Below are 25,525 nucleotides of genomic sequence, written 5' to 3' on the forward strand. Positions count from 1 at the left end.
AAATGATTGACCACAATTGGATCTCTCCATAAACAGATTACTGCAGCCAACACCCGCTGAAATATTCTAACAAGACCACATTAGGGCTCATTCACACATCCATTTTATGATTGCACGTTCCGTCCATGTATTTGACGGATAGAACTCATACCTAGTATAGTCTTTGGGGCCGTCCGTATGCTTTTTTTTTTTTTAACTGACAGAGTGGTCCGTGCAAAATCGCAGAGACGTCCAGTATTTACAGTAAAAAAAATAAATAAATAATAAAAATAAATCACTGTGATTGGTTCTCCAGGGTCGATAGAAAGGAGGCTTTGATCAGATTTGGCAGCTTTGTACACCTTCATGATGTAATATGTGTTAAGAAAATTGCAAGTGTCACATCTGTCTTCCCTGTAAATTTTTATTTTTTTCTTGAAGCAACTTAAACCAAAATTACTTTAGCAATATCCAATGTCTGGTTTGTGCAAGGCAGTTGTTTCTCTCTTGCTACAGAAGGTATCATGAATGGCATAATTCTTCCACATAGAGTCCGATGAGCTATTTTAATTGGGAAAGAAACAAAGTGAAACTGAGTTAAGAATGGACAAATATCATCGAACTGAGCACATGCAGTACTTTATCTTTCCCTATATACACTAGTGTATGGCGGCTGTTAAATGACAGCTGATTAGCTATATAAAAGCCAATAGGCGGTTGTTTAATAGCCTGTTTAGGCAGGTGGACTGCACTTCTCATGCAGAGTAATCAGTACAGAGTAATCAGTAATACGACCGTTCTGTTCACATAGACCAGTGTTCCCCAACTCCAGTCCTCAAGAACCACCAACAGGTCATGTTTTCAGGGCATTGAAAAGTCCCATTTTCAGTATCTGTGGAGTCGCAGAGGCCAAACTCCCACTGATGATGTAGTTATCACCTAGTGACAAGATGGAGGAAAACTTGTTCTATAACCTCATCTGGCCAGTGAGTAACGTACGTGTTCTATCAGTGTTCGTGATTTTCAGAGATAGAACATTATCGAGAATTATAGTTGGTAGACAGTGATCCTCAAAAAAATCAAGGAGAAATATCCATTTTTGAACCAAGTCACGAATCAAAGTGACCCATACAAGTCTACGGATCTGTGAAAATCACAGATAGCTCATGGATGGCATCAGTGTACAGTCCGTCATTAACATTGTCATGAATAGAAGTTTTGTAATATTTTTATTTCATTTTTCATACAAGAAACCACTGGTAGTAAAAACTGACAAAAATGGGATTGAAAATACTGATGAAACTCAAATGGAGTTGCATATTTGTGCAATTGACCCAAATTTGACTTTGTCAAAATTAATTATCGAATCGTAAGTTATGTGCACACTGTTTTTTTTTTTTTTTTTTTTTTTAAGCGATCAAACACAAGTTTTCTCCTGAAAATTGCCCCAGTAAATGCTCATTTTTTAGGGATTTTAAAGTTTTTCAAAGTATATGGGTGGTCCGTCTCCTATTCTGCAGTGACGTTTTAAAATGCAGAAATCCAGCCTATAGAGACGGAGCCCCCATAGAGAACGTAGAGGTTGTTTATTACCACCTGTGCCTTCACAATCTGTGTATACACAGTGCTAAAGAAGCGTTGTGTATGCAGTAATAGGAAGCGCTGACGGCGCTTACTCATGCATACAGAGCAGTCATTTGATAGCTGTGTATAGGGAGAGGGAGGAGGAGGGAACAGGAGCTGCCTGGTCATAAGAGACCCAGACAGCTCTGCTATACAGCCAGCATTTCCCCTGTAACTGAGGCTAATATACCAGCCTCAGTTACAAGGGAAGTAAAATGAAAACAAAAATAGTTAAATGCCCTGGTCTTTTATGACCTTGTGAGGGTGTGTGTGTGTGGCACAAATTGCAAAATGAATGAATGAATAAAAAAAAGAGAAGGTAAAAAAAAAATAACTCCACTGTCAATTAAAATACGGCTGCTGTTATTTGTCGTCGTCCCCTCCCCCCCCCCCCCGTAAAAATAAAAAAAAATAAAAACCCTGTCCAATATATAAAAATAATTGTTAGAGAATAATGAACACATTTTGAAATGTATCTTAGGGGTCATAAAAAAAAAATATTTCATTTGCCAAACGAGAGAGATTTTTAAAGCTCTTTTAAACTGAGTGTATGAAATAAAATCTGAAAATGTGCCTGTTCAGGAGCTTGCTATGCGGTTTAGAAAGTTTTGTTTTGAAAAGGTTTGTTCCCGAATCCTTATTTGCAGTCTTCTTATTAACCTGCAGATAAAGGGTTAATCTGCAGATTAATAGCGTTATGAAGGTACCTGGCTGCTGCACTGAATGTGTGACACCTGGGAGAAAATGAACTTTATTTCTCCATGAGCTGCTGGCTTTCAGTCATGCAGGTGTGCCGAGATGAATTACACAGCACTAAGAGCGGCTGTAAGCATGCCCTGGCACTGACTGACAGCCGACTCTATACTGAGGCACTGCACAGCCAACAGTCAGTACCATGGTGTGCTTACAGCCGCCGCTCTCCGTGCTGGGCGCGGTGAGTGTAAATGCTCCAGGCACACCTACATGACTAAAAGCCGACGGCTCTGGAGAGAAATAAAGTTAATTTTCTTCCAGGTGCCGCCTTTTCAGTACTGAGGCCGGGCACCTTCATAACGCTATTAACCTGCAAGTTATCACTATATCTGCAGGTTAATAATTTTCAGACCTGACAGGCTCCCTTTGAAGAATCCTCAACACAGTTTTAGATTAACAGGAGACATTGTGGCTAAATGCTTTAGTGTAAAACATAATAACATGACTATAAATGTATGTCTTGTGCATTCTATAATGGTGGCAAGAACAGGGTGCGTGGAACATTGTGTATAAAGTAATTTCTATCCAAACAATCTTAGCAGTGTTTCTGACAAGAGACAGATTTGGACAGTTAAATCACACGAAGCTTATCAGCTATTTGGAAAGTATGTGGACTTAAGGACTTTGCCAATGGCTGGAAATAAAGCGAACAAGAAGCAAGTCAGAAGTGGAAACTTTGACCGTGGTGTGGGGGAAGGTAGCGGTATATCATCATAGGAGTTATTGATCACTATGTATCACAGATACACCCTCTGATTACCCACGTTACACTTCAATTGGGTGACAAAAACCTGGTGACAGATTCTCTTTAAGGCTCAAAAAATTAAGAGCAACATATTGTAGGTCCAGAGACCCTGATTCTAGAGATGTCAGTAACTTGGTTGCTTGCTGTAATTTTGATAAAATAATTTTTTTCAGAGGGAGATTATCACTAGAGGACTAGTGAGCCTGCTGCCATGTAGTCCTCCACTGATTGGCAGCTTTCTGCATATGCACACTGTATTCAGAAAGCAGCCAATCAGTGATGTGGGCGGGGTTATTCAGAGCTCAGCATTTAGAGAACTGCTAGCTCTGCAACAGATAAAACAGGAATTCATCAAAACTGTAGAAAGCAGCCCAGTAAAGGATGCATTGCTGGAATCAGGGTCTCTGCCCCTACATCATGCTGCTCTGATGGGGTACCAAAAACCCTGTGACTGTTTCCCTTTATAACTTAGGCAGTGATTTTTTTGGTACACATAAAATTAGACCGATGTTCATCAGCGTATTGGATCATATTTTCATTAGTGTTTGATTAGTGTGTCAGTTTTATCAAGTTTTGTTGTTTTGTTTTTTTTTTGCATACGAGAAGTTTTTCGAGCTTTTCCTATCAAGCAAATATGAAAATCGTACAAGACATGAATAGAATCCAACTGCTGTCCGATTTTTTTCACGGACCCATATACTTGCACTGGCAAGTTTGATCTTTTACTTGGATCAAAGTCGGATAGAATTTGTGTTTTGATGCAGAGCATTCAGTCTGCAAAAATATACTGACGTGTGAAAGAAGGTAATTCTTTACTGTAAGAGCAGTGAGACTATGGAATTCCCTGCCACATGATGTTGTAATGGTTGATTCACTACAAAAGGTCAAGGAGGGCCTGGATACCTTTCTTGAAAAAAATATAATATTACACTTTATGATGACTAAATTCTGTGATGGGATGTAGAGCCAGGGACCTCCTATATTCTAATTGCCATTTTGAGAGTCTGGAAGGAAATTTTCCCCTAATATGGAGCTATTCGTGTCTGCCCGATGGGATTTTTTCCCTTACTCTGGATCAACATGTTAGGCCATTATTGTTATGTCTCCCTTCAACCTTGAAACTATGTGAACAGCCCCATATACTCTTTATAGTTTGAGTGCAATCCAAAAAATACAGACATTTGAATGAGCCCTTAGAACCTCAAGCATAAAAATGGCTTTTAAAGGGAGTCAGTCACCCCTGAAATGCAAACTAAACGTAAAAAAAAAAAAGTTACAAAGGGGACTTAGCCCCATATAAAGATCATATTAGCAGTGTACATTTCATTGCTGTAATTTCTTTGAAAGAGCTTTATATTCCATATGGAAATGAGGGGGCTTTGGTGCACCCTTGGTGTGGCCAAGATCTTGGTGCACTGTTACGCGCCCTTCAATCTGAATACCAAGCAGTTCCATGACTGACAGCAAACGCTTGGCCAGAGCGAGCAATGCCTGAACTCTAACTGCTGCCAATGTGTAACAGTACGGGGGCGGCCCTCCTTTCATAACGGATTCCTACTACACTGATACTCTCAGAAGTGTAGTAAGCGACTTCAGAGAGGATCAGATACTTGCTCCTGCTATGTTCAGTTCATCACGGAATAGGTCAATATCAGGGCAGACATTGGACTATTCCCCTGCCGCCAGAAGAGATGAAGCAAATTGTGGAATCCCTGGTGGCCAAACCAGAGGTGGAGGAACTGGAAACCACTGAGATCCCGACTTTGCTGCTTGATCAACTAGAACAGTGTTTCTCAAACACGTGATGTTTTCAGGATTTCATTAGTATTGCATAGGTGATGGAATTATTATTAAGGCATCAGAAACTGTCACAGGTATGTTCACCTGAGCAATACTAAAGAAATCCTGAACACATGATGTGTTGGGGGACTGTGAGGATGGGGTTTGGAAAACACTGAGCTAGAAGAGAGCCTGCTGGAAATCTAGTTACTGGCAGTCACCAAAGAACAAGATCTACCGGACCGGAGAGCTAACTATGGTATATTGCCTGTGCAAACTTTTTTTTTCTTTTTCTTTTTTTCCAAATAATGGCCAATCTTGACATCTTTTCCATAAATGTTCAAAGTATCAGGGACAATTCCAGACATAAGTTGTGTGAGGTTTATATGTTGCAGGAATGTTCTCTTCGCTCCCATAGGTATTTCAGCCATCTGGCCTGGGAGTGGTCCCTCGATCCGTCCTACTGGTCTGGTGTAGGTTACTGCAGGCATCACCATTCTGATCAGGGGATGTTCTTTCATGCTTTATTTCATTCAGGAGTTAGCGTGCAGAAGGCTATTGGTCACACCTAGGCGGGGGAAACTGTAAGGTACATCAACATGTATGCGTCCCCTGTGGAGAATGAGCAACTGGAGCTCAGCTCAGCTCACCTCCACCAGGATCCTAGTAATGGCCGGGGATTTCAACTGCCCAATCAAGGAGGTCATACATCAAGGAGGTCGGATGTAGTTCCAACAAGTCTACCAAGTTGGATGTCACATCCAAGCTTCTCATCGAAATAGTGACAGCGACCTCTCTTGTGGACGTTATGGGTTCCATAGGGAGAGGCTCCACCAGCTATTTGTGGAGCCGACCCGATGAGTGGCTCTGCTCCAGGATTGACTTCGTTTTTACCTCTCAGGCAGAGTAGGCACTCTATGGTCCCTTTCTTCTATGATCACAAAGCCATTCACTTTCAATGTGTCCCCGGTCATCTTTTTCGCTCTGGTTCCGGGAAGCTGAATTGTTTACTGCTGGCACAGGCTGAGCCCAAAGATGCCACCTTAACCCTACAGGATCCTCTGATGGTGAATCCCTCTCAGCCGCTAAATCCTTTATGACTGGCAGGACCCCGGGCAGTGACAGTTTTCCAGCAGAGCTCTATGTAGCGCTGAGAGACCTCATCTGTCTTGGCCGGTTGTAACTGTACGAGGAAATGGTGGTGAAGGGCAGATTCTGTACAAGCAGAAGGGAGACATGTGGAACCTGAAGAATTGGCATCCTCCATCACTCTTCTCAACGAAGACTACAGGATCCTGGCCAAAATGATAGTGACGAGACTGAAGACGGTCATAGCATGGATCATCCACCTGGACCAGACCTGTGGTATCCCCGGATGTCGTATCGCAGATAACCGTGTCCCGCATGAGAGCGAGGCTAAGTACATCAAGGCCCACCGTGCACACACTGCCCTGGTCTCCCTGGCTCAGGAAAAGTTCTTTGGGTTTCCCATGAGTTTATGGGCAATCAATGTGCTGCACAGGTTAGGTTTGGGTAACATGTTTTGTTCATACATCTGACTGATGTACCTTGACATTCACAGCACGGTGTTGGTGAAAACCTGGAAGACTGACCCCTTCCCGGTCCTCACTGGGGTCAGACAAGGCTGCCCTCGCTCACCTCTTTGTTTTTTATAGTACTCTTCACAGAGGCTATGCAGCAGAATGGAGCGATCACTGCACCGGGACCGGAACAAAACAAGGTCAAGTGCTTGCTCTACATGGATGGCATGACCGTTTTTTGCGCTGACCGGAGTTCAGTCGACACCCTCATCCAGATGTGCCAGACCTTTGGACAAGCTCATCTTGAGGATGGAAAGCATGCCCATCCAGGACTGCAACAGGTTCATCCACAACCTGTTCAAAGACTATTCCATCTTGAACGGTCCGGCTGACAAGGAGAAGGTATAATCCACTTTTCCTCCATGTGTGTTGCCTTTCAATAAAGCTTTGGGCCTCTGATTTCACCTTCCCATTAAACTTCCCCTATCGTGGTTCATCATACTTTATTGCTTGACTTGTTTTTCTTTTCAGGAAGTTTGTGTAGTCAAGGAGTTTGATGTATAGTTTAGTGCGTCATACTCTTCTGCTATGTAAGAATGATGTATATACTGGGCTGTGGCACAGTACACGGTTACCCCTTTTAAAAAATGAATAAAATCTTTATTTACAGGCAATCAAAAATTGGACTATTCAGTGCATGCAATGAATACAGGAAGAGCTCAATACTGGTCTCTCTAGCTCTTTAAAGCCGTTTGCTACACTTCTGGCTGTAATAATAATTTGTAAGAACAAGCTAGTGTAGTCAGTATAGGTATTATGAAGAATAAATGCACATCTTGGAAGCAACAAGTATCTAGAATGTAATAGTTGTACATCTCAGTGACTTATAAATAACTGTTTTACATTCAGGACTCATTATCTATTAGGCCTTTTTGAAAAATGTGCAATTTATTTTACATGGTAAAGAATGAAGCAGGACTATGATAAGCGTCGAGGGACTATAATTAGAAGAGTGTTCAATAAATGCTCTTATATAATCACCATGTAAGTGGGCCCTCATCTTCGCAAGTTATAACCCATCATCGGCATAGGTGATAACTGACATCACTGGGAGGGCCTGACCACAGATCCAGCTAACGAACCAAAAAAATGCCTTGTTAGAATGCAGTGGTGACCATGCATGTAAGCCACCATTCCATTAAATTGTCTATAGGTCTTCCATAGAGTACAGCCCTCTGACAATCCTATAGATCAGGGATCCCCCAACCTGTGGCTCGGGCACGCAGCAGCATGATGTGTGGCTATCTGCCAGCTTGATGCATTATTTCTAACAAACCGCTATGAGGAGCAGGACTCCAGATGGTGATTTTTATGAGTAGTACCAAAATCGAAGAACAAATCTGGATGCATATATACTTGGCTGGACATAGGCTGATACTGCCAGGTAGAGGAGGTGCTTGAAGCTGGATACGATATTCTGCTGGGAGTACTAGAAGCAAGGATACGGTGGGAACCCCTAGATTCATGGATTCTGCCTTGGCACTGGCAGACACAGACAGAAGAGAGCCCCTGTACAAGAACAGCATAGGGACCCCTGTTTCTTGGTGTAATTTCTAGGGGGAAGTTTTGGCTGTCCTTATACAAATAATGGGGGCTCTAGGTGTCACAATTGGTGGACAGGCAGAAGCTGGATGTCACTATTTCAGGGAGGGGGGAAACTTTGGATGTGGCTTGCGACATGCTCTCAGAGCTGAATGTGGCCCTCAAGGAAAGAAAGGCTGAGGAGAACACATCCTTGGAGATCAGTAGAGGTTCCAGTGATCAGACCCCTAGCGATCAGCAAAACACCTACCTCATATAAGTGATAAAGGGTTATTCCCAGATTAGCAACTTAAGGCTAAGTGCAGAAATGCTCCGGATTTTTTCTGCATCTCCCTGGCAGGAAAAACGCATGTGGATTTTACATGTGTTTTTCCTGCCAGGTAAAAGCGTTTGTGAAGCATTTTTGCATACATTTACACATGCGGGTTGTCAAGCGCTTTTCCAAGCGATTTTAGCATTACTTGGAGAAGTGCTTGACAACTTGGTCACACTATATAAATCCATGCAACCGGCATGGATTTATATAGTGTGACCAAGTTACAATGCTGCAAATGCAGCATCAATAGTAAAAAAAAAACAAAACAAAAAAAACATTATACTCACCTTCCGATGGCCCCCGGTCTCCTGTACGGTGCGTCTGGTGTCTTTGGCGGTGTAATAGGACCTTCCATGACATCATTTAGTCATGTGACAGGTCACGCGACCGCCGACGTCAGCGGTCGCGTGACCTGTCACATGACTAAATGACGTCCTGGAAGGTCCTTTTACACCGCCGAAGACACCAGACACACCGTACAAGAGACCGGGGGCCATCAGAAGGCGAGTATAATGTTTTTTTCTTATTATTATTTCAATTCTTTTTTAAACTACAGGTACTATGGTACCCAGGTCTGGAGGGGAGTCTCCTCTTCTCCAGACCCGGGTACCATCCGCGCATTGAATTGCTTAATATCTGCATGTGTACATGTACTCATGCGGACATTATGCGTTTAAATGCAAGTCAATGGTGGCAATTACGCCCCGTTTCCACAAAATTAATGGACGTGCTGTGGATTTTTCCGCAATGATACTCCGCAGCATGTGCAGAGCACATGCGGATTATCATTGGGGACCATTGCAGACCTTCCATCACCGTTTAAGCGTTTCCGCGGCGGAATTGCCGCTGCAGAAATGCTTAAAAAACGCGTAGTGGGCACGCAGCCTAAGTGTTTTGTCTTTCTAGGATTATATTAGTTTTTTCTATCTTGGCCATAAGATGTATCCTGCTGTTCAGAATGCTTAGGATAGGCCTGATCTAAGAACTGCAACTGCAATTTATGAGGCATGTAGCCCTGTTTGACAATTATGACTGCTGAAAATAAATTATTCCAAATAATATTTTTGATATAGCATAATGTCTTGTTTTGAAAATCCAAATCCGAATAATTTCCATGCTTTCCAAGAAAAAGGCAGCACATCAAATCCAGTTAACGTGAAGCGAACTTTATTCGGCTCATATAGCAATGTTTTAGATTAAATGGGTTGTCTGAAAATAATAGATGGAGGCATACTCCTCCCTCCAGCGCTCCTCAGATCCAGTCCATTCCGGAGGTCTCTGCCAGCTCTAGAAGCAGTGCCTGTCCTGTTCGGAAGCCAATTCATGCTGCAGCAATCCGGTGACATCCAAACGGGGCAAACACTGCTTCCGGAGCTGGCTGAGATCTCCGGAACGGACTTGGCTGAATCCACTGGGGCGCTGGAAGATGGCTATGCATCAGTTTATTATTTTTAATCAATCCATGCCTAACAAAATATATACACACGTCATCAAAATTGTTGGTACCCTTCGTTTAATGAAAGGAAAACCCGCAATGGTCACAGAAATAACTTGAATCCACTAAAAGTAATAAATTAAAAATCTATGAAAATGAACAAATGAAAGTCAGTTATTGCTTTTCAACCCTGCTTCCACAGAATTTAAAAAAAAAATGAAACTCATGAAATAGGCCTGGACAGAAATGATGGTACCCCTGAAAATAATGTGACTACAGTTGCACATATTATTCAGAAATTTAAGATCCATGGGACTGTATCCAACCTCCCTGAACAGGGCCGCAGGAGGAAAATTGATGACAAATCAAAGAGATGGGAAATAGGAATGACAAATCAAAGAGATGGGAAATACGAATGGTAACAAAAGAGCCCAGAATAACTTCTAAAGAGATTAAAGGTGAACTTCAAGCTCAAGGAACATAAGTGTCAGATAGCACCATCCGTCGTTGTTTGATCCAAAGTAGACTTCATGGGAGACGACCAAGGAGAACACCATTGTTGAAAAAAAATCATAAAAAAAGCCAGACTAGAATTTGCCAAACTACATATTGAAAAGCCACAAAGCTTCTGGGAGAATGTCCTATGGACAGATGAGACAAAAATGGAAGTTTTTGTCAAGGCACATCAGCTCTATGTTCACAGACAGAAAAATGAAGCATATCAAGAAAAGAACACTGTCCCTACTGTGAAACATGGAGGAGGCTCTGTTATGTTCTGGGGCTGCTTTGCTGCATCTGGCACAGGGTGTCTTGAATCTGTGCAGGGTACAATAAAATCTCAAGACCATCAAGGGATTCTAGAGAGAAATGTGCTGCCCAGTGTCAGAAAGCTTGGTCTCAGTGGCAGGTCTTGCGTCTTGCAATAGGATAATGACCCAAAACACACAGCTAAAAACACCCAAGAATGGCTAAGAGGAAAACATTGGACTATTCTGAAGTGGCCTTCTATGAGCCCTGACCTAAATCCTATTGAGCATCTTTGGAAAGAGCTGAAACATGCCGTCTGGAAAAGGCAACCTTCAAACACGAGACAACTGGAGCAGTTTGCTCATGAGGAGCGAGTCAAAATACCTGTCGAGAGGTGCAGAAGTCTCATTGACAATTACAGGAATCGTTTTATTGCAGTGATTGCCTCAAAAGGTTGTTCAACAAAATATTAAGTTAAGAGTACCATCATTTGTGTCCAGGCCTATTTCATGAGTTTAATTTTTTAAAAAATTCTGTGGAAGCAGGGTTGAAAAGCAATGTCTGACTTTCATTTGTTCATTTTCAAAGATTTTTCATTTATTATTACTTTTGTCAGATTCAAGTTATTTCTGTGACCATTGTGGGCTTTTCTTTCATTAAACGAGGGGCACCAACAATTTTGACCACGTGTGTAATATATTATGGTCACATAACCCCTTCAAAGTAGCCACATGAGCTGAATAAAGTCTGTACTACTTTGTATCTGGATGTTGTGCATCCCCGAAGGTGGTTTGCACATTAATGACCAGGCCAATTTTTACAATTCTGACCACTGTCACTTTATGAGGTAATTACTCTGGAACGCTTCAACGGATCCCCCTGATTCTGAGATTGTTTTTTAGTCACAAATTTTACTTCATGATAGTGGTAAAATTTCTTCGATATGACTTGTGTTTATTTGTGGAAATTTTTTTTTAGAAAACTTTGCAATTTTCAAAATTTGAATTTTCACGCCCTTAAATCAGAGAGATATGTCACACAAAATAGTTAATAAATAACATTTCCCACATGTCTACTTTACACCAGAACAATTTTGGAACTAAAATTTTTTTGTTTGTTAGGACGTTATAAGGGTTAAAAGATGACCAGCAATTTCTCATTTTTCCAACAAAATTTACAAAACCATTTTTTAGGGACCACATCACATTTGAAGTGACTTTGAGGGGCCTTCATGACAGAAAGTACCCAAAAGTGACACCATTCTAAAAACTGCACCCTCAAGGTGCTCAAAACCACATTCAATAAGTTCATTAACCTTTCAGGTGCTTCACAGGAATTTTTGGAATGTGGAATAAAAATATGAACATTTAACTTTTTTCACAAAAATGTTACTTTAGTCCAAAAATTTTTTTTATTTTCACAACGGTAAGAGGAGAAAATGGACCCCAAAAACTGTTGTGCAACTTCTCTTGAGTACGCCAATACCCCATATGTGGGGAAAATACAGTGTTTGGGCGCACGGCAGGGTTCAGAAGGGAAGGAGCACTGTGTGACTTTTTGAACGCAAAATTAGCTGGATTTGAGAGTGGACGCCATGTCGTGTTTGGAGAGCCCCTGATGTGCCCAAATAGTGGAAACCCCCCACAAGTGAACCATTTTGGAAACTAGACCCCTCAAGGATTTTATCAAGTGGTATAGTGAACATTTTGAACCCAGAGGTACGACACAGAAATTGATAACATTAGGTCATCATATTTAATAAGTGGTCATTAGTCTTGAGCGCAAGTGCTCGCTACTTGAGTTTGCATTGGGTACTCGGGTATGCACCATGTATCATGGATGCTCGAGTCCCAGCTCCACATGTTTCACGGTTATTAGACACCCAATACAAAACATGCGGGGATCGCTCGTGCATGGCAGGCAATCCCCGCGAGTTTTTTTTTGGCTGTATAAGAGCCGTGATGCACAAGATGCAAACAAGTAGCGAGCACTTGCGCTCAACACTAGTCGCCATATCATCATTTTTTTTTTTTTTCTTTACTTTTGAAAAAATCTCAACCTCAACACAACCCTAACCCCGACCCTAGCACAACCTTAACCCTAGAGTTTATTTTTTTTACACCTTTCCTCGGCCGACAGAGTCATGTAAGGGCTTGTTTTTTGCGGGACAAGTTGACGTTTTTATTGGTACCATTTTCAGGCACGTGACACTTTTTACCGCTTTCTATTCCGATTTTTGGGAGGCAGAACAAACAAAAACCAACAGTTAAGGAATTGTTTTTTTGTTTTGTTTTTTTATACCGTTTCGCGTGTGGTAAAACTGATCAGGTAGCTTTATTCTTCGGTCTGTACGTTTACAGCGGTATCACATTTATATCTTTTTTTGTTTTGGCGCTTTTACACAAAAACTATGTTATAGAAAAAAAAAATTTTTTGTAACGCTTTATTCTGAGAGCTATAATTTTTATTTTTCGGCTGATAGAGCTGTATGGCGGCTTGTTTTTTGCGGGACAAGATGACATTTTCAGCGGTACCATTTTTATCTACACTCTTCTTTTTGATCGCGTTTTATTCCATTTTTTGTTTGGCGATATGATAAAGCATCGTTTTTTGCTTAGTTTATTTTTATTTTTTTACCATGTTAACTAAAGGGGTTAACTAGTGGGACAATTTTATAGGTCAGGTCATTCCGGACAATACCAAATGTGTACTTTTAGTGTTTTTTTTTAGAATAATATTTATGGGTACAGTATATTTTTATTCTTTTTGGATTATTTTATTTTTTTATATTTTTCTCACTTTGACACTTTAACACTTTGTCTCATTATGGGACTTTCAGTTTTTGAAGGCAGATCGCTTGCCTAGCATAGAGATGCAGCAGCAGCATCTCTATGCTATGCAGGCTGCAGCCACTGCACACACAAGTTAGTTAGACCGTGCTAACTTGCTGATGCCTGGTGACCCGGATGTCATCATGACGACATCGGGTCACCATGGCAACTACCAGGATCTGGCACAGACAGTGCGGGATGCCAGAGACAGGTAAGTAAGCCGCGCTTACCTCCCCTTGCTCCCGGAATGCCGCGATCGACTTCAAATCGCAGCATTTCGGGGGTTAATATACCAGGGGTGGTGCGGGACCGCTCCTGGCACATAGCACTGCGTGTCAGCTGTGAAAATCAGCTTGTGTGCGGGCCGTGATGCGCAATAGTACGTACCTGGTCCAATAAGCCCAGGTCAGTACGACGTACTATTACTGATCACGTCAGAAAGGGGTTGTTGGGTAGTGCTGCTTCACTTTTTCTGTAATGTTTTTTTCAGCTTTTCTAATGGAATTTTTGTTGCTCAGACATATATGATATTTGTTGTATATACATATATAAGATCTATAAGTACTTTGCAAACCACTCATATATGCAATTATGCAACCTTCATAAACGTGAGATTAAGATTTCAAATTAATTACTCATGCAGAAAAAAAAAAAACATTTGATTTCCTTTATTACATCAATGATTCCCATTCAAAGATACCAAAATAGAGCAATTTCACAATGATTGTAAAAACAAAACATTCATAGAAAAGCTGCCAGCATACTACACCCATTCATAAAGAAATGAATATTGGGGTGGAGTATACCAAAGTATATTACAGTACATATATTGTGCAATTTGGCATTAGTACAGTCAAGGCACTTTTATCATATTTTCTATAAGAGATAGGCAGTATTACAGGCTTTTTCTGGTTTTGGAGCATTCATATCATGTTCTAAAACTAAGGAGGCATTTCATACGGCAGTCTTAATCCATACTTCATTGGAGTAAACTGCACCAAATTTATTGAGAGACACACATCTCTTAATAAATTTGGTGCATTGTTGGCTGTCCTTCCATCAGAAAGTGAAATCAAACCCTGCTTCAAGCAAGCAGATGTAGATTTACACCAAATTGTGGCCAACACGGCCCATTTTTGAGACGTGTCTGGAGGTGAGAAAAGGAGTGTGAATCATTGAGCAAATATGATTGACACCAGCATGTGTAACATTCTGTCATCACAAACCTGGTGAAGATCATTTGTTAGATTTCCCCCATAGGCTGTTTAGGAAGTCCACGGCAGCCACTTATGTAAAAATATGGAGTGTAAAAGGGGGAAAGTTTATACAGTAGGTTTATGTAGATACCCTGTGCTATTGGCCAGCTTCCAGTATCTGTCCCGCAGGATAAAAGCTGATGATTTGGGTTGTCTCTGCCGGGTGAAGATTCCTTTCTTGTTCCCCACAACTCTTGTAATGGCTGCATTGGGAAAAATATATTAGCGACAGTGACAGACACACAGTGACAGACACACAGTGACAGACACACAGTGACAGACACACAGTGACAGACACACAGTGACAGACACACAGTGACAGACAGTCTTACTCTGCGCTGTCATGAAGTCTGCAAAGTTCCAGATCAGTTCTCCAATGACACATTTCTTCCTCTTTTCATCCAATACAGAGTGATAGTGTTTTAATACTAATGCCTGATATTCCTCTGTAAACATTAATGGGGGGTCCTGAAATCCAAAGACAGAGTATTCATGTGTAAAGCACTGGAAATAAGAACCTACAGCATTCAGTTACATTCCAACATATACAGCCCACATTATATATACAAAATGTAAAGTATTTGAGTCCCTATATGTAAACCAGTAACATAATTTAGCATTCTCAGTTTTTTAGTTTTGCTGTGGGTGGGTGACAGCAGGGACCGATAAATCATCATGGTCCAATTTGTGGTTATCACTGTCCCCCAACAAACAGGCTAACACACAACTCTAAAGCTGGCCATACACCTTAGACAGCGGTCACCAGACACTTAGGGTTCATTTAGACTGGGCGATAATCATGAACGAGTTATTAGGATTATCATCTAAACAGGCTGGCAATTACCTGACGAACAAGCAAACGCTAGTTCGTCGGGCAAAATAATTTTTAAGCAGGCATAAAAATTATCGTTCTCTGGGCCTTAATTCAGATAACAGGTATTCCTTCTACCCCACTTCCCCCCTCCCACCAAAACAGATGTTTTCATGGGTTTTCAATGGAGAGAGAGGAATAAATAGCAGCCAGACACCAATTGCAGCAGCTTATCTTTGTTGGAAAGTAATGATCAGAAATGTCGTAATCTAATCCTTTTCCCCATTAGGGAAGAGGCATAATACTACTATACACAATAGGTGGTCAGCTGATTCTGCTGAAGTTAACAGTTTAAGCCATCATTCATCTAATGAGTATGTTAAGCCCCCATCAACATTGCTTACAGCTGCTGTCCTGCAACTTACCCTGCTTAAGCCCCCCAAATGTCATATGTGCCATTAGGGCTCATTCAGAAGTCACTTTTCCTCTCATGCGTTCTGTGATTTTCAAGGATAGAACTTGTACCTATTACATTTTCTGGGGATGTTCATATAAAAGTATATTTTTGTAGGCAGAGTGGTCTTCACAAAATCACGGCGACATGACTGATTTTGATCCAAATCATGTACCAAACTCGCCAATCTATATATTTCTAAAGGTGCTATTGACATGAAATTTTCACCAGATATCGTTAACAACCCATCTAATCCACACAGGCAAAGAAATCAATGATGTAATAATGAGAAATAACACAGGGAAAAAGTATTGAACACATGCAGAAAGAGATGCAAAAAGCCAAGGAAAGTCATGATACCAGCTAAAATCCATCAGTAATTAGAAAGCAATTCTGCCACTTAATGAAAAATAATAACAGCTGGTTCAACTGATGGCCTATAAAAAGGGGTCTCATTACCAAGGTGCCAAACACGAAACATCTCATTGATGGGTAAAACCAGTGAGCTGTCTCAAGACCTTCACAACCTTATTGTTGCAAAAAATACTGATGGCATTGGTTGCAGAAAAATTTCTAAACAACTGAAGGTTCCTGTGAGCACAGTTAGGGCCATAATCCAGAAGTGGAAAGAACATAGTTTTACCATAAAACGGCCACAACCAGGTGCTCCCCCACAAGATTTCAGATAGAGGTGTGAACAGATTTATCAGAAGAGTTGTTCAAGAGCCAAGGACCACCTGTGGAGAGCTACAGAAAAACATTGAAACAATTGTAATGCTGATTCCAAGAAAACTATAAAGTAATGCACTCAATCTCCATGGTCTGTTTTGCCGCTCACAATGCAAGACTCCATTGCTGAACAAAAAAGCATGTTCAAGCGCGATTACAGTTTGCTCAATAATATTTAGACAAGCATATGTTAAATACTGGGAGAATAGACCAAAATTGAACTCTTTAGATGCCATAATACACACCATGCTTTAAGGCCAAAAAACACTGCATATCACCCCAAAAACACCATGCCAACAGTGAAGTTTGGAGGTGGGAACATCACGGTGTGGGGCTGTTTTTCAGCACACTGAACTGAACATTTCATATAATTGAAAGAACGATGAATGGATAAATGTACTGAGACATTAATGATAAAAAATATACTGCCATCTACCAGGATGATGAAGATGAAAGGGGGGTGGACATTTTAGCAAGACAATGATCCCAAACTGACAGAAGGAAACTGAATTGGTTTCAGAGAAAGAAAATAAAGCTGCTAGAATGACCCAGGCAATCATCTGACCTAAATCCAACAGAACATTTATAGAAGGAACTAAAGCTCAGAGTTCAAATCCTGAAAGTTCTGTGGGCTCCTTCTATGAAAAATGTTTGTGTGGAAGAATGGGCCAAAATCACACCTGAGCAATGCATGTGACTAGTTTCTCCATACAGGAAGCATCTTGAAGGGGTCATTACCAACAAAGTGTCAAATAAACATCTGGTGAGAATGTCCTGTCAATAGCACCTTTAGAAATATATTTAAAAAAAATTGGTGACTTGTTGACTACCTATTTCACCTGATGTAAAATAAATATATATATCCCTATACCACCCACCCACACAATTGAAACCAGATACACTATATAAAAATACACATATGCATGTTTTTCTCAATATTTGACATGAAATCAGAACAAACCTTTCCCGTTTTAGGTCAATTACAATTACCATAATTTTTTAATATTTGCCAAATGCAGAATAATGAGAGAAAGAGAGAACATTCTCTCTCTCTCTCAGCATTTTTGTTACTTACTGCAAAGTCAAAAGTTTACATAAACTAAGATCACTTCAAAAGTTTACATACACTAAGATCACTATGTCTTTATACAATTCTGGATTACCCATATGATGATGTCATGTGTTTGGAAGCTTCTAATTAACTCAAGTTTTTTGGCAACATCTGAGTTAATTAGAGACACACCTGTGGATGTATTTTAATGCACACCTGAAACACATCATGGGAAAGTCTAAAGAAATCAGCCAAGATATCAGGAAGATAATTGTGGACTTGTACAAGTCTGGCTCATCCTTGGGTACAATTTCAAGATACCCGAAGGTGCCTTGTTCATCTGTACAAACAATTATACGCAAGTACAAACAAGATGGGAATGTCCAGCCATCATACCGCTCAGGAAGGAGACGGGTTCTGTGCCCCAGAGATGAACGTGATTTGGTCCAACATGCGCATATCAACCCAAGGACAAAAGCAAAACACCTTGTGAAGAGGATGACGGAAGCTGGTAAGATTGTGTCAATATCCACAGTGAAACGAGCACTGTATCAACATGGGTTGAAAGGCCACTCTGCCAGGAAGAAGCCATTACTCCAAAAGAAAAACAATTTAGATTAATGTTTGCAAATGCCCACAGGAACACGGACCTTAATTTTTGGAGACATGTCCTGTTGTCTGATGAAACTAAAATTGAACCCTTTTTGGGCATAATGACCATCGTTAAGTTTGGAAGATAAAGCGAGAAGTTTGGAAGCCTAAGAACACCATCCCAACTTTGAAACACGGGAGTGGCAGTATCATGTTGTGGGGTTGTTTTGCTGAAGGAGGGACTTCACAAAATTGATGGCATCATGAGAAAATCAGATTATGTGGCAATACTGAAGCAAAATCTCAAGACATCAGCCAAGAAGTTAAAGCTTGGGAGGAAATGGGTCTTCCAAAATGGACAATGACCCGAAGCATACTGCCAAAATGGTAACAAAGTCGCTTAATGGCCGGTTTAGTAAAGAGTGCAGTGCTCCACAATGAAGCTTATGTTTCAAACTATTTGTTTTTTTCCTTTCTTCTAACTGTTTACTCTGAATATTGAGAACGTGATGTAAAATTGTATTAAACTGAGAATGGTTGATGTTTGGATTACTTTGACCTTATATCATGACAGTATCTGTTTGTAACCATTATCCTGGGGAATTTTTCAATAAAAAGAGTTTAAAAAAAAAAGGATAACAAAGGCAATGTTTTGGAGAGGCCTTCACAAAGCCCTGATCTCAATCCTATTGAAAATTTATGGGCAAAGCTGAAAAGGCAGGTGCGAGCAAGGCGGCCTACAAACCTGGATCAGTTACACCAGTTTTGTCAGGAGGAATGGGCCCAAATTCCAACCAATTATTGTGAGAAGCTTGTGGAAGGATGTCTCAAACGTTTGACCCAAGTCATTCAGTTTAAGGGTAATGATACCAAATACTAATGAAATGTATGTAAAGTTTTGACTTTGCAGTAAGTAATAAAATCAGTATGGGTGCAGTCTGTTACAGTACAGTACAGTACTTAAATGGCTGAAAACATTTAAAATCACTGGGAATCCATAATATACTTACACTATGGAAGCCGGGTATAGTATCTGCGCCATATTCAGTCTGTATGATAGGTTTCTGGTATTTGTCATACCAGCTGTCAAATTGGTTATTTAGCTGGAACTGAATTACTTCCAGATGACCAGGGTCATGGTACCAGGAGAAATAGCTATTGACACAGATCACATCCACATATGGGGCCTAGACATATATAAAACGTACAACAAAAACATCACGTTATTTTGCACTGAAGTGAAACGGCGGGCAGAAATTCTATAAAATACATTTGGATTTTCCTGGTCATTATTCTGGCATTTCAGGGGACCATTATGATACAGTATGTGAGTTATCCACATTTTATCTGTTCATTTTACAGAAGGGGTGCTCGACATACAGAATATAAACTAATGACATTTTAGACTGACCACCGTTGCAAATGTACATTATATGGACAAAAGTACTGGAACAAGATTTATCATTCAGCCCCATTGATGCAGAAGTATATAATATATAATACAGCCCCTTACCCATGCAGTCTGCCTTTACATATATTTTTGAAAGATTAACTCATCAAAAAAGGTCACTGAATTTCAGCGGGGTACTGTATTAGACACCACTTTTGTAACAAGTCAGTTCCTGAAACGCCTTCCATCCTAAATATTCCACGATCAACTGAGTTGTATTATTGAAAAATAAAATTGTTTAGGAACCAGAGCAGCTCAGTCACAAACTGTCCAACTGCGTAAAGTTACAACAGGGGTCACAGAGTCCTGAGGAGCATAGTACATGGGTTTCAAGCAGCTGCTCACAAGCCTTACATCACCAAGCAGCACATGGAGTGGTGTAAAGAACATAACCACGGGACTTTGGAGCAGTGGAAATGTGTTCTCTGGAGTGGAGTTCTCTATCTGGCAGTCTGGTGAATGAGTCTCTGTTTGACAAATACAAGGAGACCATTACCTGTCTGACTGTAGTGTGCCAAGTGTAAATTATGGTGGAGGGTAATAATGCTGTGTTTTCCAAGGATTGGCCTAGGCCCATTAGTTTCAGTAAAGTGAAGTCTTAATGCTTCAGCATAACAGAACATTTTGGACAATTGCATACTTCTGACTTTGACGGAACAGTTTAGGGAAGGCCCTTTTCTGTTGCAGCATGATTGTGCTCCAGTGCATAAACAAGGTCCATGAAAAAAAAATAAATGATCGACTCACTTTGGTGTACAGTCATTGCCAAAAGTTTTGAGAATGGCACCAAAATTATATTTTCACATGATCTGCTGGCCTCTGGTTTTTATTAGTGTTTGTCTGATGTTTATACACATACAGAAATATAATTGCAATCATATTATGAGTACCAATAGGTTATATTGACAGTTAGAATGAGTTAATGCAGCAAGTCAATATTTGCAGTGTTGCCCCTTCATCTTCAAGACCTCTGTAATTCTCCCTGGCATGCTCTCAATCAACTTTTGGACCAAATCCTGACTGATAGCAGTCCATTCTTGCATAATCAATGCTTGCATTTTGCCAGAATTTGTTGGTTTTTGTTTGTCCACCCGTCTCTTGATGATTGACCACAAGTTCTCAATGGGATTAAGATCTGGGGAGTTTCCAGACCATGGACCCAAAATCTCTATGTTTTGTTCCATGAGCAATTTAGTTATCACCTTTGCTTTATGGCAAGGTGCTCCATCATGCTGGAAAAGGCATTGTTGGGCGCCAAACTGCTCTTGGACGGTTGGGAGAAGTTGCTCTTGGAGGACATTCTGGTACCATTCTTTATTCATGGCTGTGTTTTTAGGCAAGACTGTGAGCTGATTCCCTTGGCTGAGAAGCAACCCCACACAGGAATGGTTTCAGGATGCTTTACAGTTGGCATGAGACAAGACTGGGGGTAGCGCTCACCTCTTCTTCTCCGAATAAGCTGTTTTCCAGATGTCCCAAACAATCGAAAAGGGGATTCATCAGAGAAAATGACTTTGCCCCAGTCCTCAGCAGTCCACTCCCTGTACCTTTTGCAGAATATCAGTCGGTCCCTGATGTTTTTTCTGGAGAGAAGTGGCTTCTTTGCTGCCCTCCTTGAAACCAGCCCTTGCTCAAAGAGTCTCCGCCTCACAGTGCGTGCAGAAGCACTCACACCAGCCTGCTGCCATTCCTGAGCAAGCTCGGCACTGCTGGTAGTCCGATCCCGCAGCTGAAACAGTTTTAAGATACGGTCCTGGCGCTTGCTGGTCTTTCTTGGGCGCCCTGGAGCCTTTTTGACAACAATGGAAGCTCTCTCCTTGAAGTTCTTGATGATGCGATAGATTGTTGACTGAGGTGCAATCTTTGTAGCTGCGATACTCTTCCCTGTTAGGCCATTTTTGTGCAGTGCAATGATGGCTGCACGTGTTTCTTTAGAGATAACCATGGTTAACTGAAGAGAAACAATGATACCAAGAACCAGCCTCCTTTTAAAGTGTCCAGTGATGTCATTCTTACTTAATCATGACTGATTGATCGCCAGCCTTGTCCTCATCAACACCCACACCTGTGTTAATGGATCAATCACTAAAACGATGTTAGCTGCTCCTTTTAAGGCAGGACTGCAATGATGTTGAAATGTGTTTTGGGGGTTAAAGTTAATTTTCTGGGCAAATATTGACTTTGCAAGTACAGTAATTGCTGTTAAGCTGATCACTCTTTGACATTCAGGGAGTATATGCAAATTGCCATTACAAAAAATGAAGCAGTAAACTTTGGAAAAATTACTATTTGTCTCATTCTCAATACTTTTGGCCATGACTGTAGAAGAACTTGAGTCGCCCACACAGAGCCCTGGCCTCTACTGCATTGTACACCTTGGGGAAGAACTAGATTGGAGATTTTGTACTAGGACCTGTCATCCAACAGCAGTGTCTGGCCGCACAAATTATGTTTTGGATGAATAAGCAAAAATTTCCAAAACACACAAATGTAGTAGAAAGCCCTCCCAGAAGAGCGGAAGCTGAATTACAGTGAAGGAAATAATTCATTTGATCCCTTGCTGGTACCTGCAAAGAGAGGACCAAAGGCACATTAAAAGGGAATTTGTCAGCAGGTTTTTGCTACCTCATCTTAGAGCAGCACAATGTAGGAAAAGAGACCCTGATTCTAACAATGTATCACTTAGTTTACTGGGTGCAGCAGTTGTGACAGAATCAGCATTTTTAGATGTAGCAGAGCTCTGAAAGCTAACCCCACCCATACCACTGATTAGCAGCTTACTGTCACTATACAATGTACACAGAAAGCTGCTAATCACTGCTGGGGGCATGGTTTGTCTAGGAGACACCACCAGATCTAGTATGGGCAGTGAGAATGTTCTGCTGATAAAACACGAATTGTATTGAAAAAACAGAATACAGCCTAATAAGGGACATATTGCTGAAATTAGTGTCTCAGCCTCTACTGCATTCTGCTTTCATATTACAGAGCAAAAACCTGATCACAGTTTGCCTTTAATGACTATGGATTTAGAATGGGATGTCATGAAAGCGCCTGTAAGTTTAAAAGGGGACCTGTCACCAGGTTTTTCCTACATAAAAAAACGGCCACCACCATCAGCTAACTGGAATGAAGAGTCCCCAATCCAGTCTGCAGATCCCCAAAAAAATACTTACAGACAGGGCGGTCTGGTCCAATGAGCATCTCTGGTCTTCATCCGATGCCTCCTCTCTTCTTGCGGTAGCCGTCCTTCCCTGCTGCATGGGGATGACGCGCCTTACGTCATCCATATAGTGTCCTCCATCGCAGGCGCACTACTATCTGGCCTGCTAAGGGCAGAGCAAAGTGCTGTAGTGTGCATGTGCTGGATTTACTTCTGGGTCATCTTTGGCCTTTCCCAGCGCATGCGCACTAAAGAACTTTACTCTCCCATGGCAAAGCAGATAGGAGTGCGCCTGCGCAGGAGAGCTAAGGAGGACACTGTGTGGATGACGTAGGATATGTCACCCACACAAAGCAGGGAAAGAGGACAGCGATTGCAAGAAGAAAGGAGGCGCCGGATCAAGGCCAGAGACACCCACTGGAACAGATCTCACCATCTGCAAGTATGATAAAAGCTACTTTTTAGGATCAGAAGACTGGATTTGGGACCATATTTTTTTTTTTTTTTTTTTACAGCATTCCAGTATACTGTAAAAAAGGCCCTAAATGTGGTGGCCATACATTATATGGGGAAAACCTGGTGACAGGTTCCCTTTAATTTGTAGGGTATCCCAGTACTTTTATCCATACAATATATTTTTATGGCTTTTCACCACTGTAAATTGCCATCAAAAGGTAAAACATGCTCAACTTACACCTTGGTCTCTTTCAAAGTTTGCATTGCTGACATAAGTTACTGGTCTAGTGTTGTCCAAATCTTTAGTGTGAGCGATGATTGTCCTATGAAAGTGAAAAAAATAAAGAATTTATCAAAATAAAATCTTGGTGATATTCGCAAAGTTTAAAAAAAAAAAAAAGACGGATTTTGGGTACTTACCGTAAAATCACTTTTTCTGAGCCTTTATTAGGGGACACAGGAGACCACGGGTTTATGCTGCTGCCACTAGGAGGCTGACACTAGGCAAAAAATGTTAGCTCCTCCTCAGCAGGGTATACCCACTGACTGGCATGAAGCTATTCAGTTAGTGAGAAAGCAGTAGGAGAAGCAAGAAGAAAACAACTTCAAAACAGGTCCAACATAGGCACAAGCAAGGTTGGGTGCCGTGTCCCCCCAATGAAAGCTCTGGGGGGTGGGGGGGGGACGACTTAGGAGACCATGGGATGTCCAAAAGCAGTTTCAAGGTTGGGAGAAAAGGAAGAATGCCCAGATCAGGTCAAAACCTTCCTACCTGAGCTCGCATCAACCGAGGCATAGGTATGTACCCTGTAGGATTTGGAGAAGGTATGAATAGAGGACCAGGTAGCAGCCTTGCAGAGCTGTGACGCAGAGGCCTGATGACGAACAGCCCAGGAAGCCCCGTTGAGTGAGCTTTAACCACAGGTGGGCGCAGTCTATCCTGTACTCGATATGCTTCCAGAATGGCAGAGCGACTCCAACGAGCGATTGTGGCCTTGGAGGCGGGAAGTTATTTGAGATGGCCTTAGGGAATCAGAAACAAAGAGTAGTAGCGTCTGAAGGAAACTGTTCTGGAAAGAAAGAGGCGCAGTACTCTAACGAGATCCAACATGTGGAAGGACTGTTTCCGAGGATGAGCTGGGGACGGACAGAAGGATGAAAGGACGATGTCCTCGTTAGGGTGGAAAGGGAAGACCATCTTAGGGATAAAGGAGGGAACCGGATGCAGCACTAATTTGTCCTTATGGAGGACAAGGAAGGGAAAACGGCAGGACAGAGCTGCCAGCGCCGAGATGCGCCTGATGGAGGTGTTCGTCACAAGGAAGGCAACGTTCCAGGAAAACAAGAAGAGAGAAACTTCCTAAATGGGCTCAAAGAGGGAGCCCTGGAGGGTGTTTAGGAACAGATTGAGATCCCCGAGATCTACGGGAGGACGATATGGGAGAACGGAATGAGTGACCCCCTACAGGAGGATCATAACATGGGAGCGAGCAGCTAGGTTCCTCTGAATCAGGATGAAAAGGTCAGAGACTTGACGTCGGGGGTCCAGTTGTTCACCTCATCGATGTATAATGCTGATATCGCTGGCACCCTCTGTTCGGCCCATGACCGAATCTGAGACACTTCTGATATGTCTGATCTGCTTTGAGTACTGCCCTGATGATTGATGTATGCCATGGCTGTGGTATTGTTGAACTGGATGTGCAGCAGGTGTCCCGTTAGGAGGTCCTGCCAATGCAGGACAGCGAGATAGATGGTATTGATTTCCAAGATGTTGAAGAGAAGGGAGGACTCCAGAGTGGACTGTGTGCTGATGAAATACTAAAATTCAACTGAGAAGGCTGGTGTCCCATGTCGCAAACTGCCAGTGTAACAGGAGAAACTATCTCACGTGGCAAATGAGGCAGTAGAGACGCCACCGGGCAAGGGACTGTCTTACTAACAGAGGAAGGAGTGATCCAAGGAGGAGATCTCCTTGTTCCAACATGATATAAGGGCAACTTAAAGGGGGCGAGTGTGAAACTGCGCAAAGGGGACAACTTCCATTGCAGCTAACATCTTGCCCAGCATGCTCATGCAGATCTGAAGGGGGCAGGGCGATGGATGTCAGAGAGCAAATCCTGAGTAGAAAAGAATAAACCTTTTCCTTGGGAAGAAAGACTCTGGCGCATGTGGTGTCAAACAGGAAAACTAGGTGTTGGGCCAGGATCAGA

General features: G+C 41.7%; 1 protein-coding gene across 2 annotated transcripts in view; it reads right to left on the reverse strand.

Moving 5' to 3' along the window:
• Window positions 1-389: 389 nt before the first annotated feature.
• The window catches only part of GUSB (glucuronidase beta), a 99,951-nt gene continuing 74,815 nt past the window's right edge, over window positions 390-25,525 (reverse strand). For both annotated transcript variants that reach the window (XM_073664945.1, XM_073664947.1), the window contains 5 exons: window positions 23,551-23,635; window positions 19,254-19,430; window positions 14,940-15,075; window positions 14,699-14,810; window positions 390-540 (listed from right to left, as the gene is read on the reverse strand). In XM_073664945.1, coding sequence (XP_073521046.1) covers window positions 441-540; window positions 14,699-14,810; window positions 14,940-15,075; window positions 19,254-19,430; window positions 23,551-23,635 — 610 coding nt within the window. In that variant the 3' untranslated portion in view covers window positions 390-440. The remainder of the gene's footprint in view (window positions 541-14,698; window positions 14,811-14,939; window positions 15,076-19,253; window positions 19,431-23,550; window positions 23,636-25,525) is intronic.

This window comes from Phyllobates terribilis, unplaced genomic scaffold (genome assembly GCF_046119375.1).
Source record: "Phyllobates terribilis strain yellow unplaced genomic scaffold, ASM4611937v1 Scaffold_2__4_contigs__length_985480577, whole genome shotgun sequence".
Taxonomy (NCBI): domain Eukaryota; kingdom Metazoa; phylum Chordata; class Amphibia; order Anura; family Dendrobatidae; genus Phyllobates; species Phyllobates terribilis.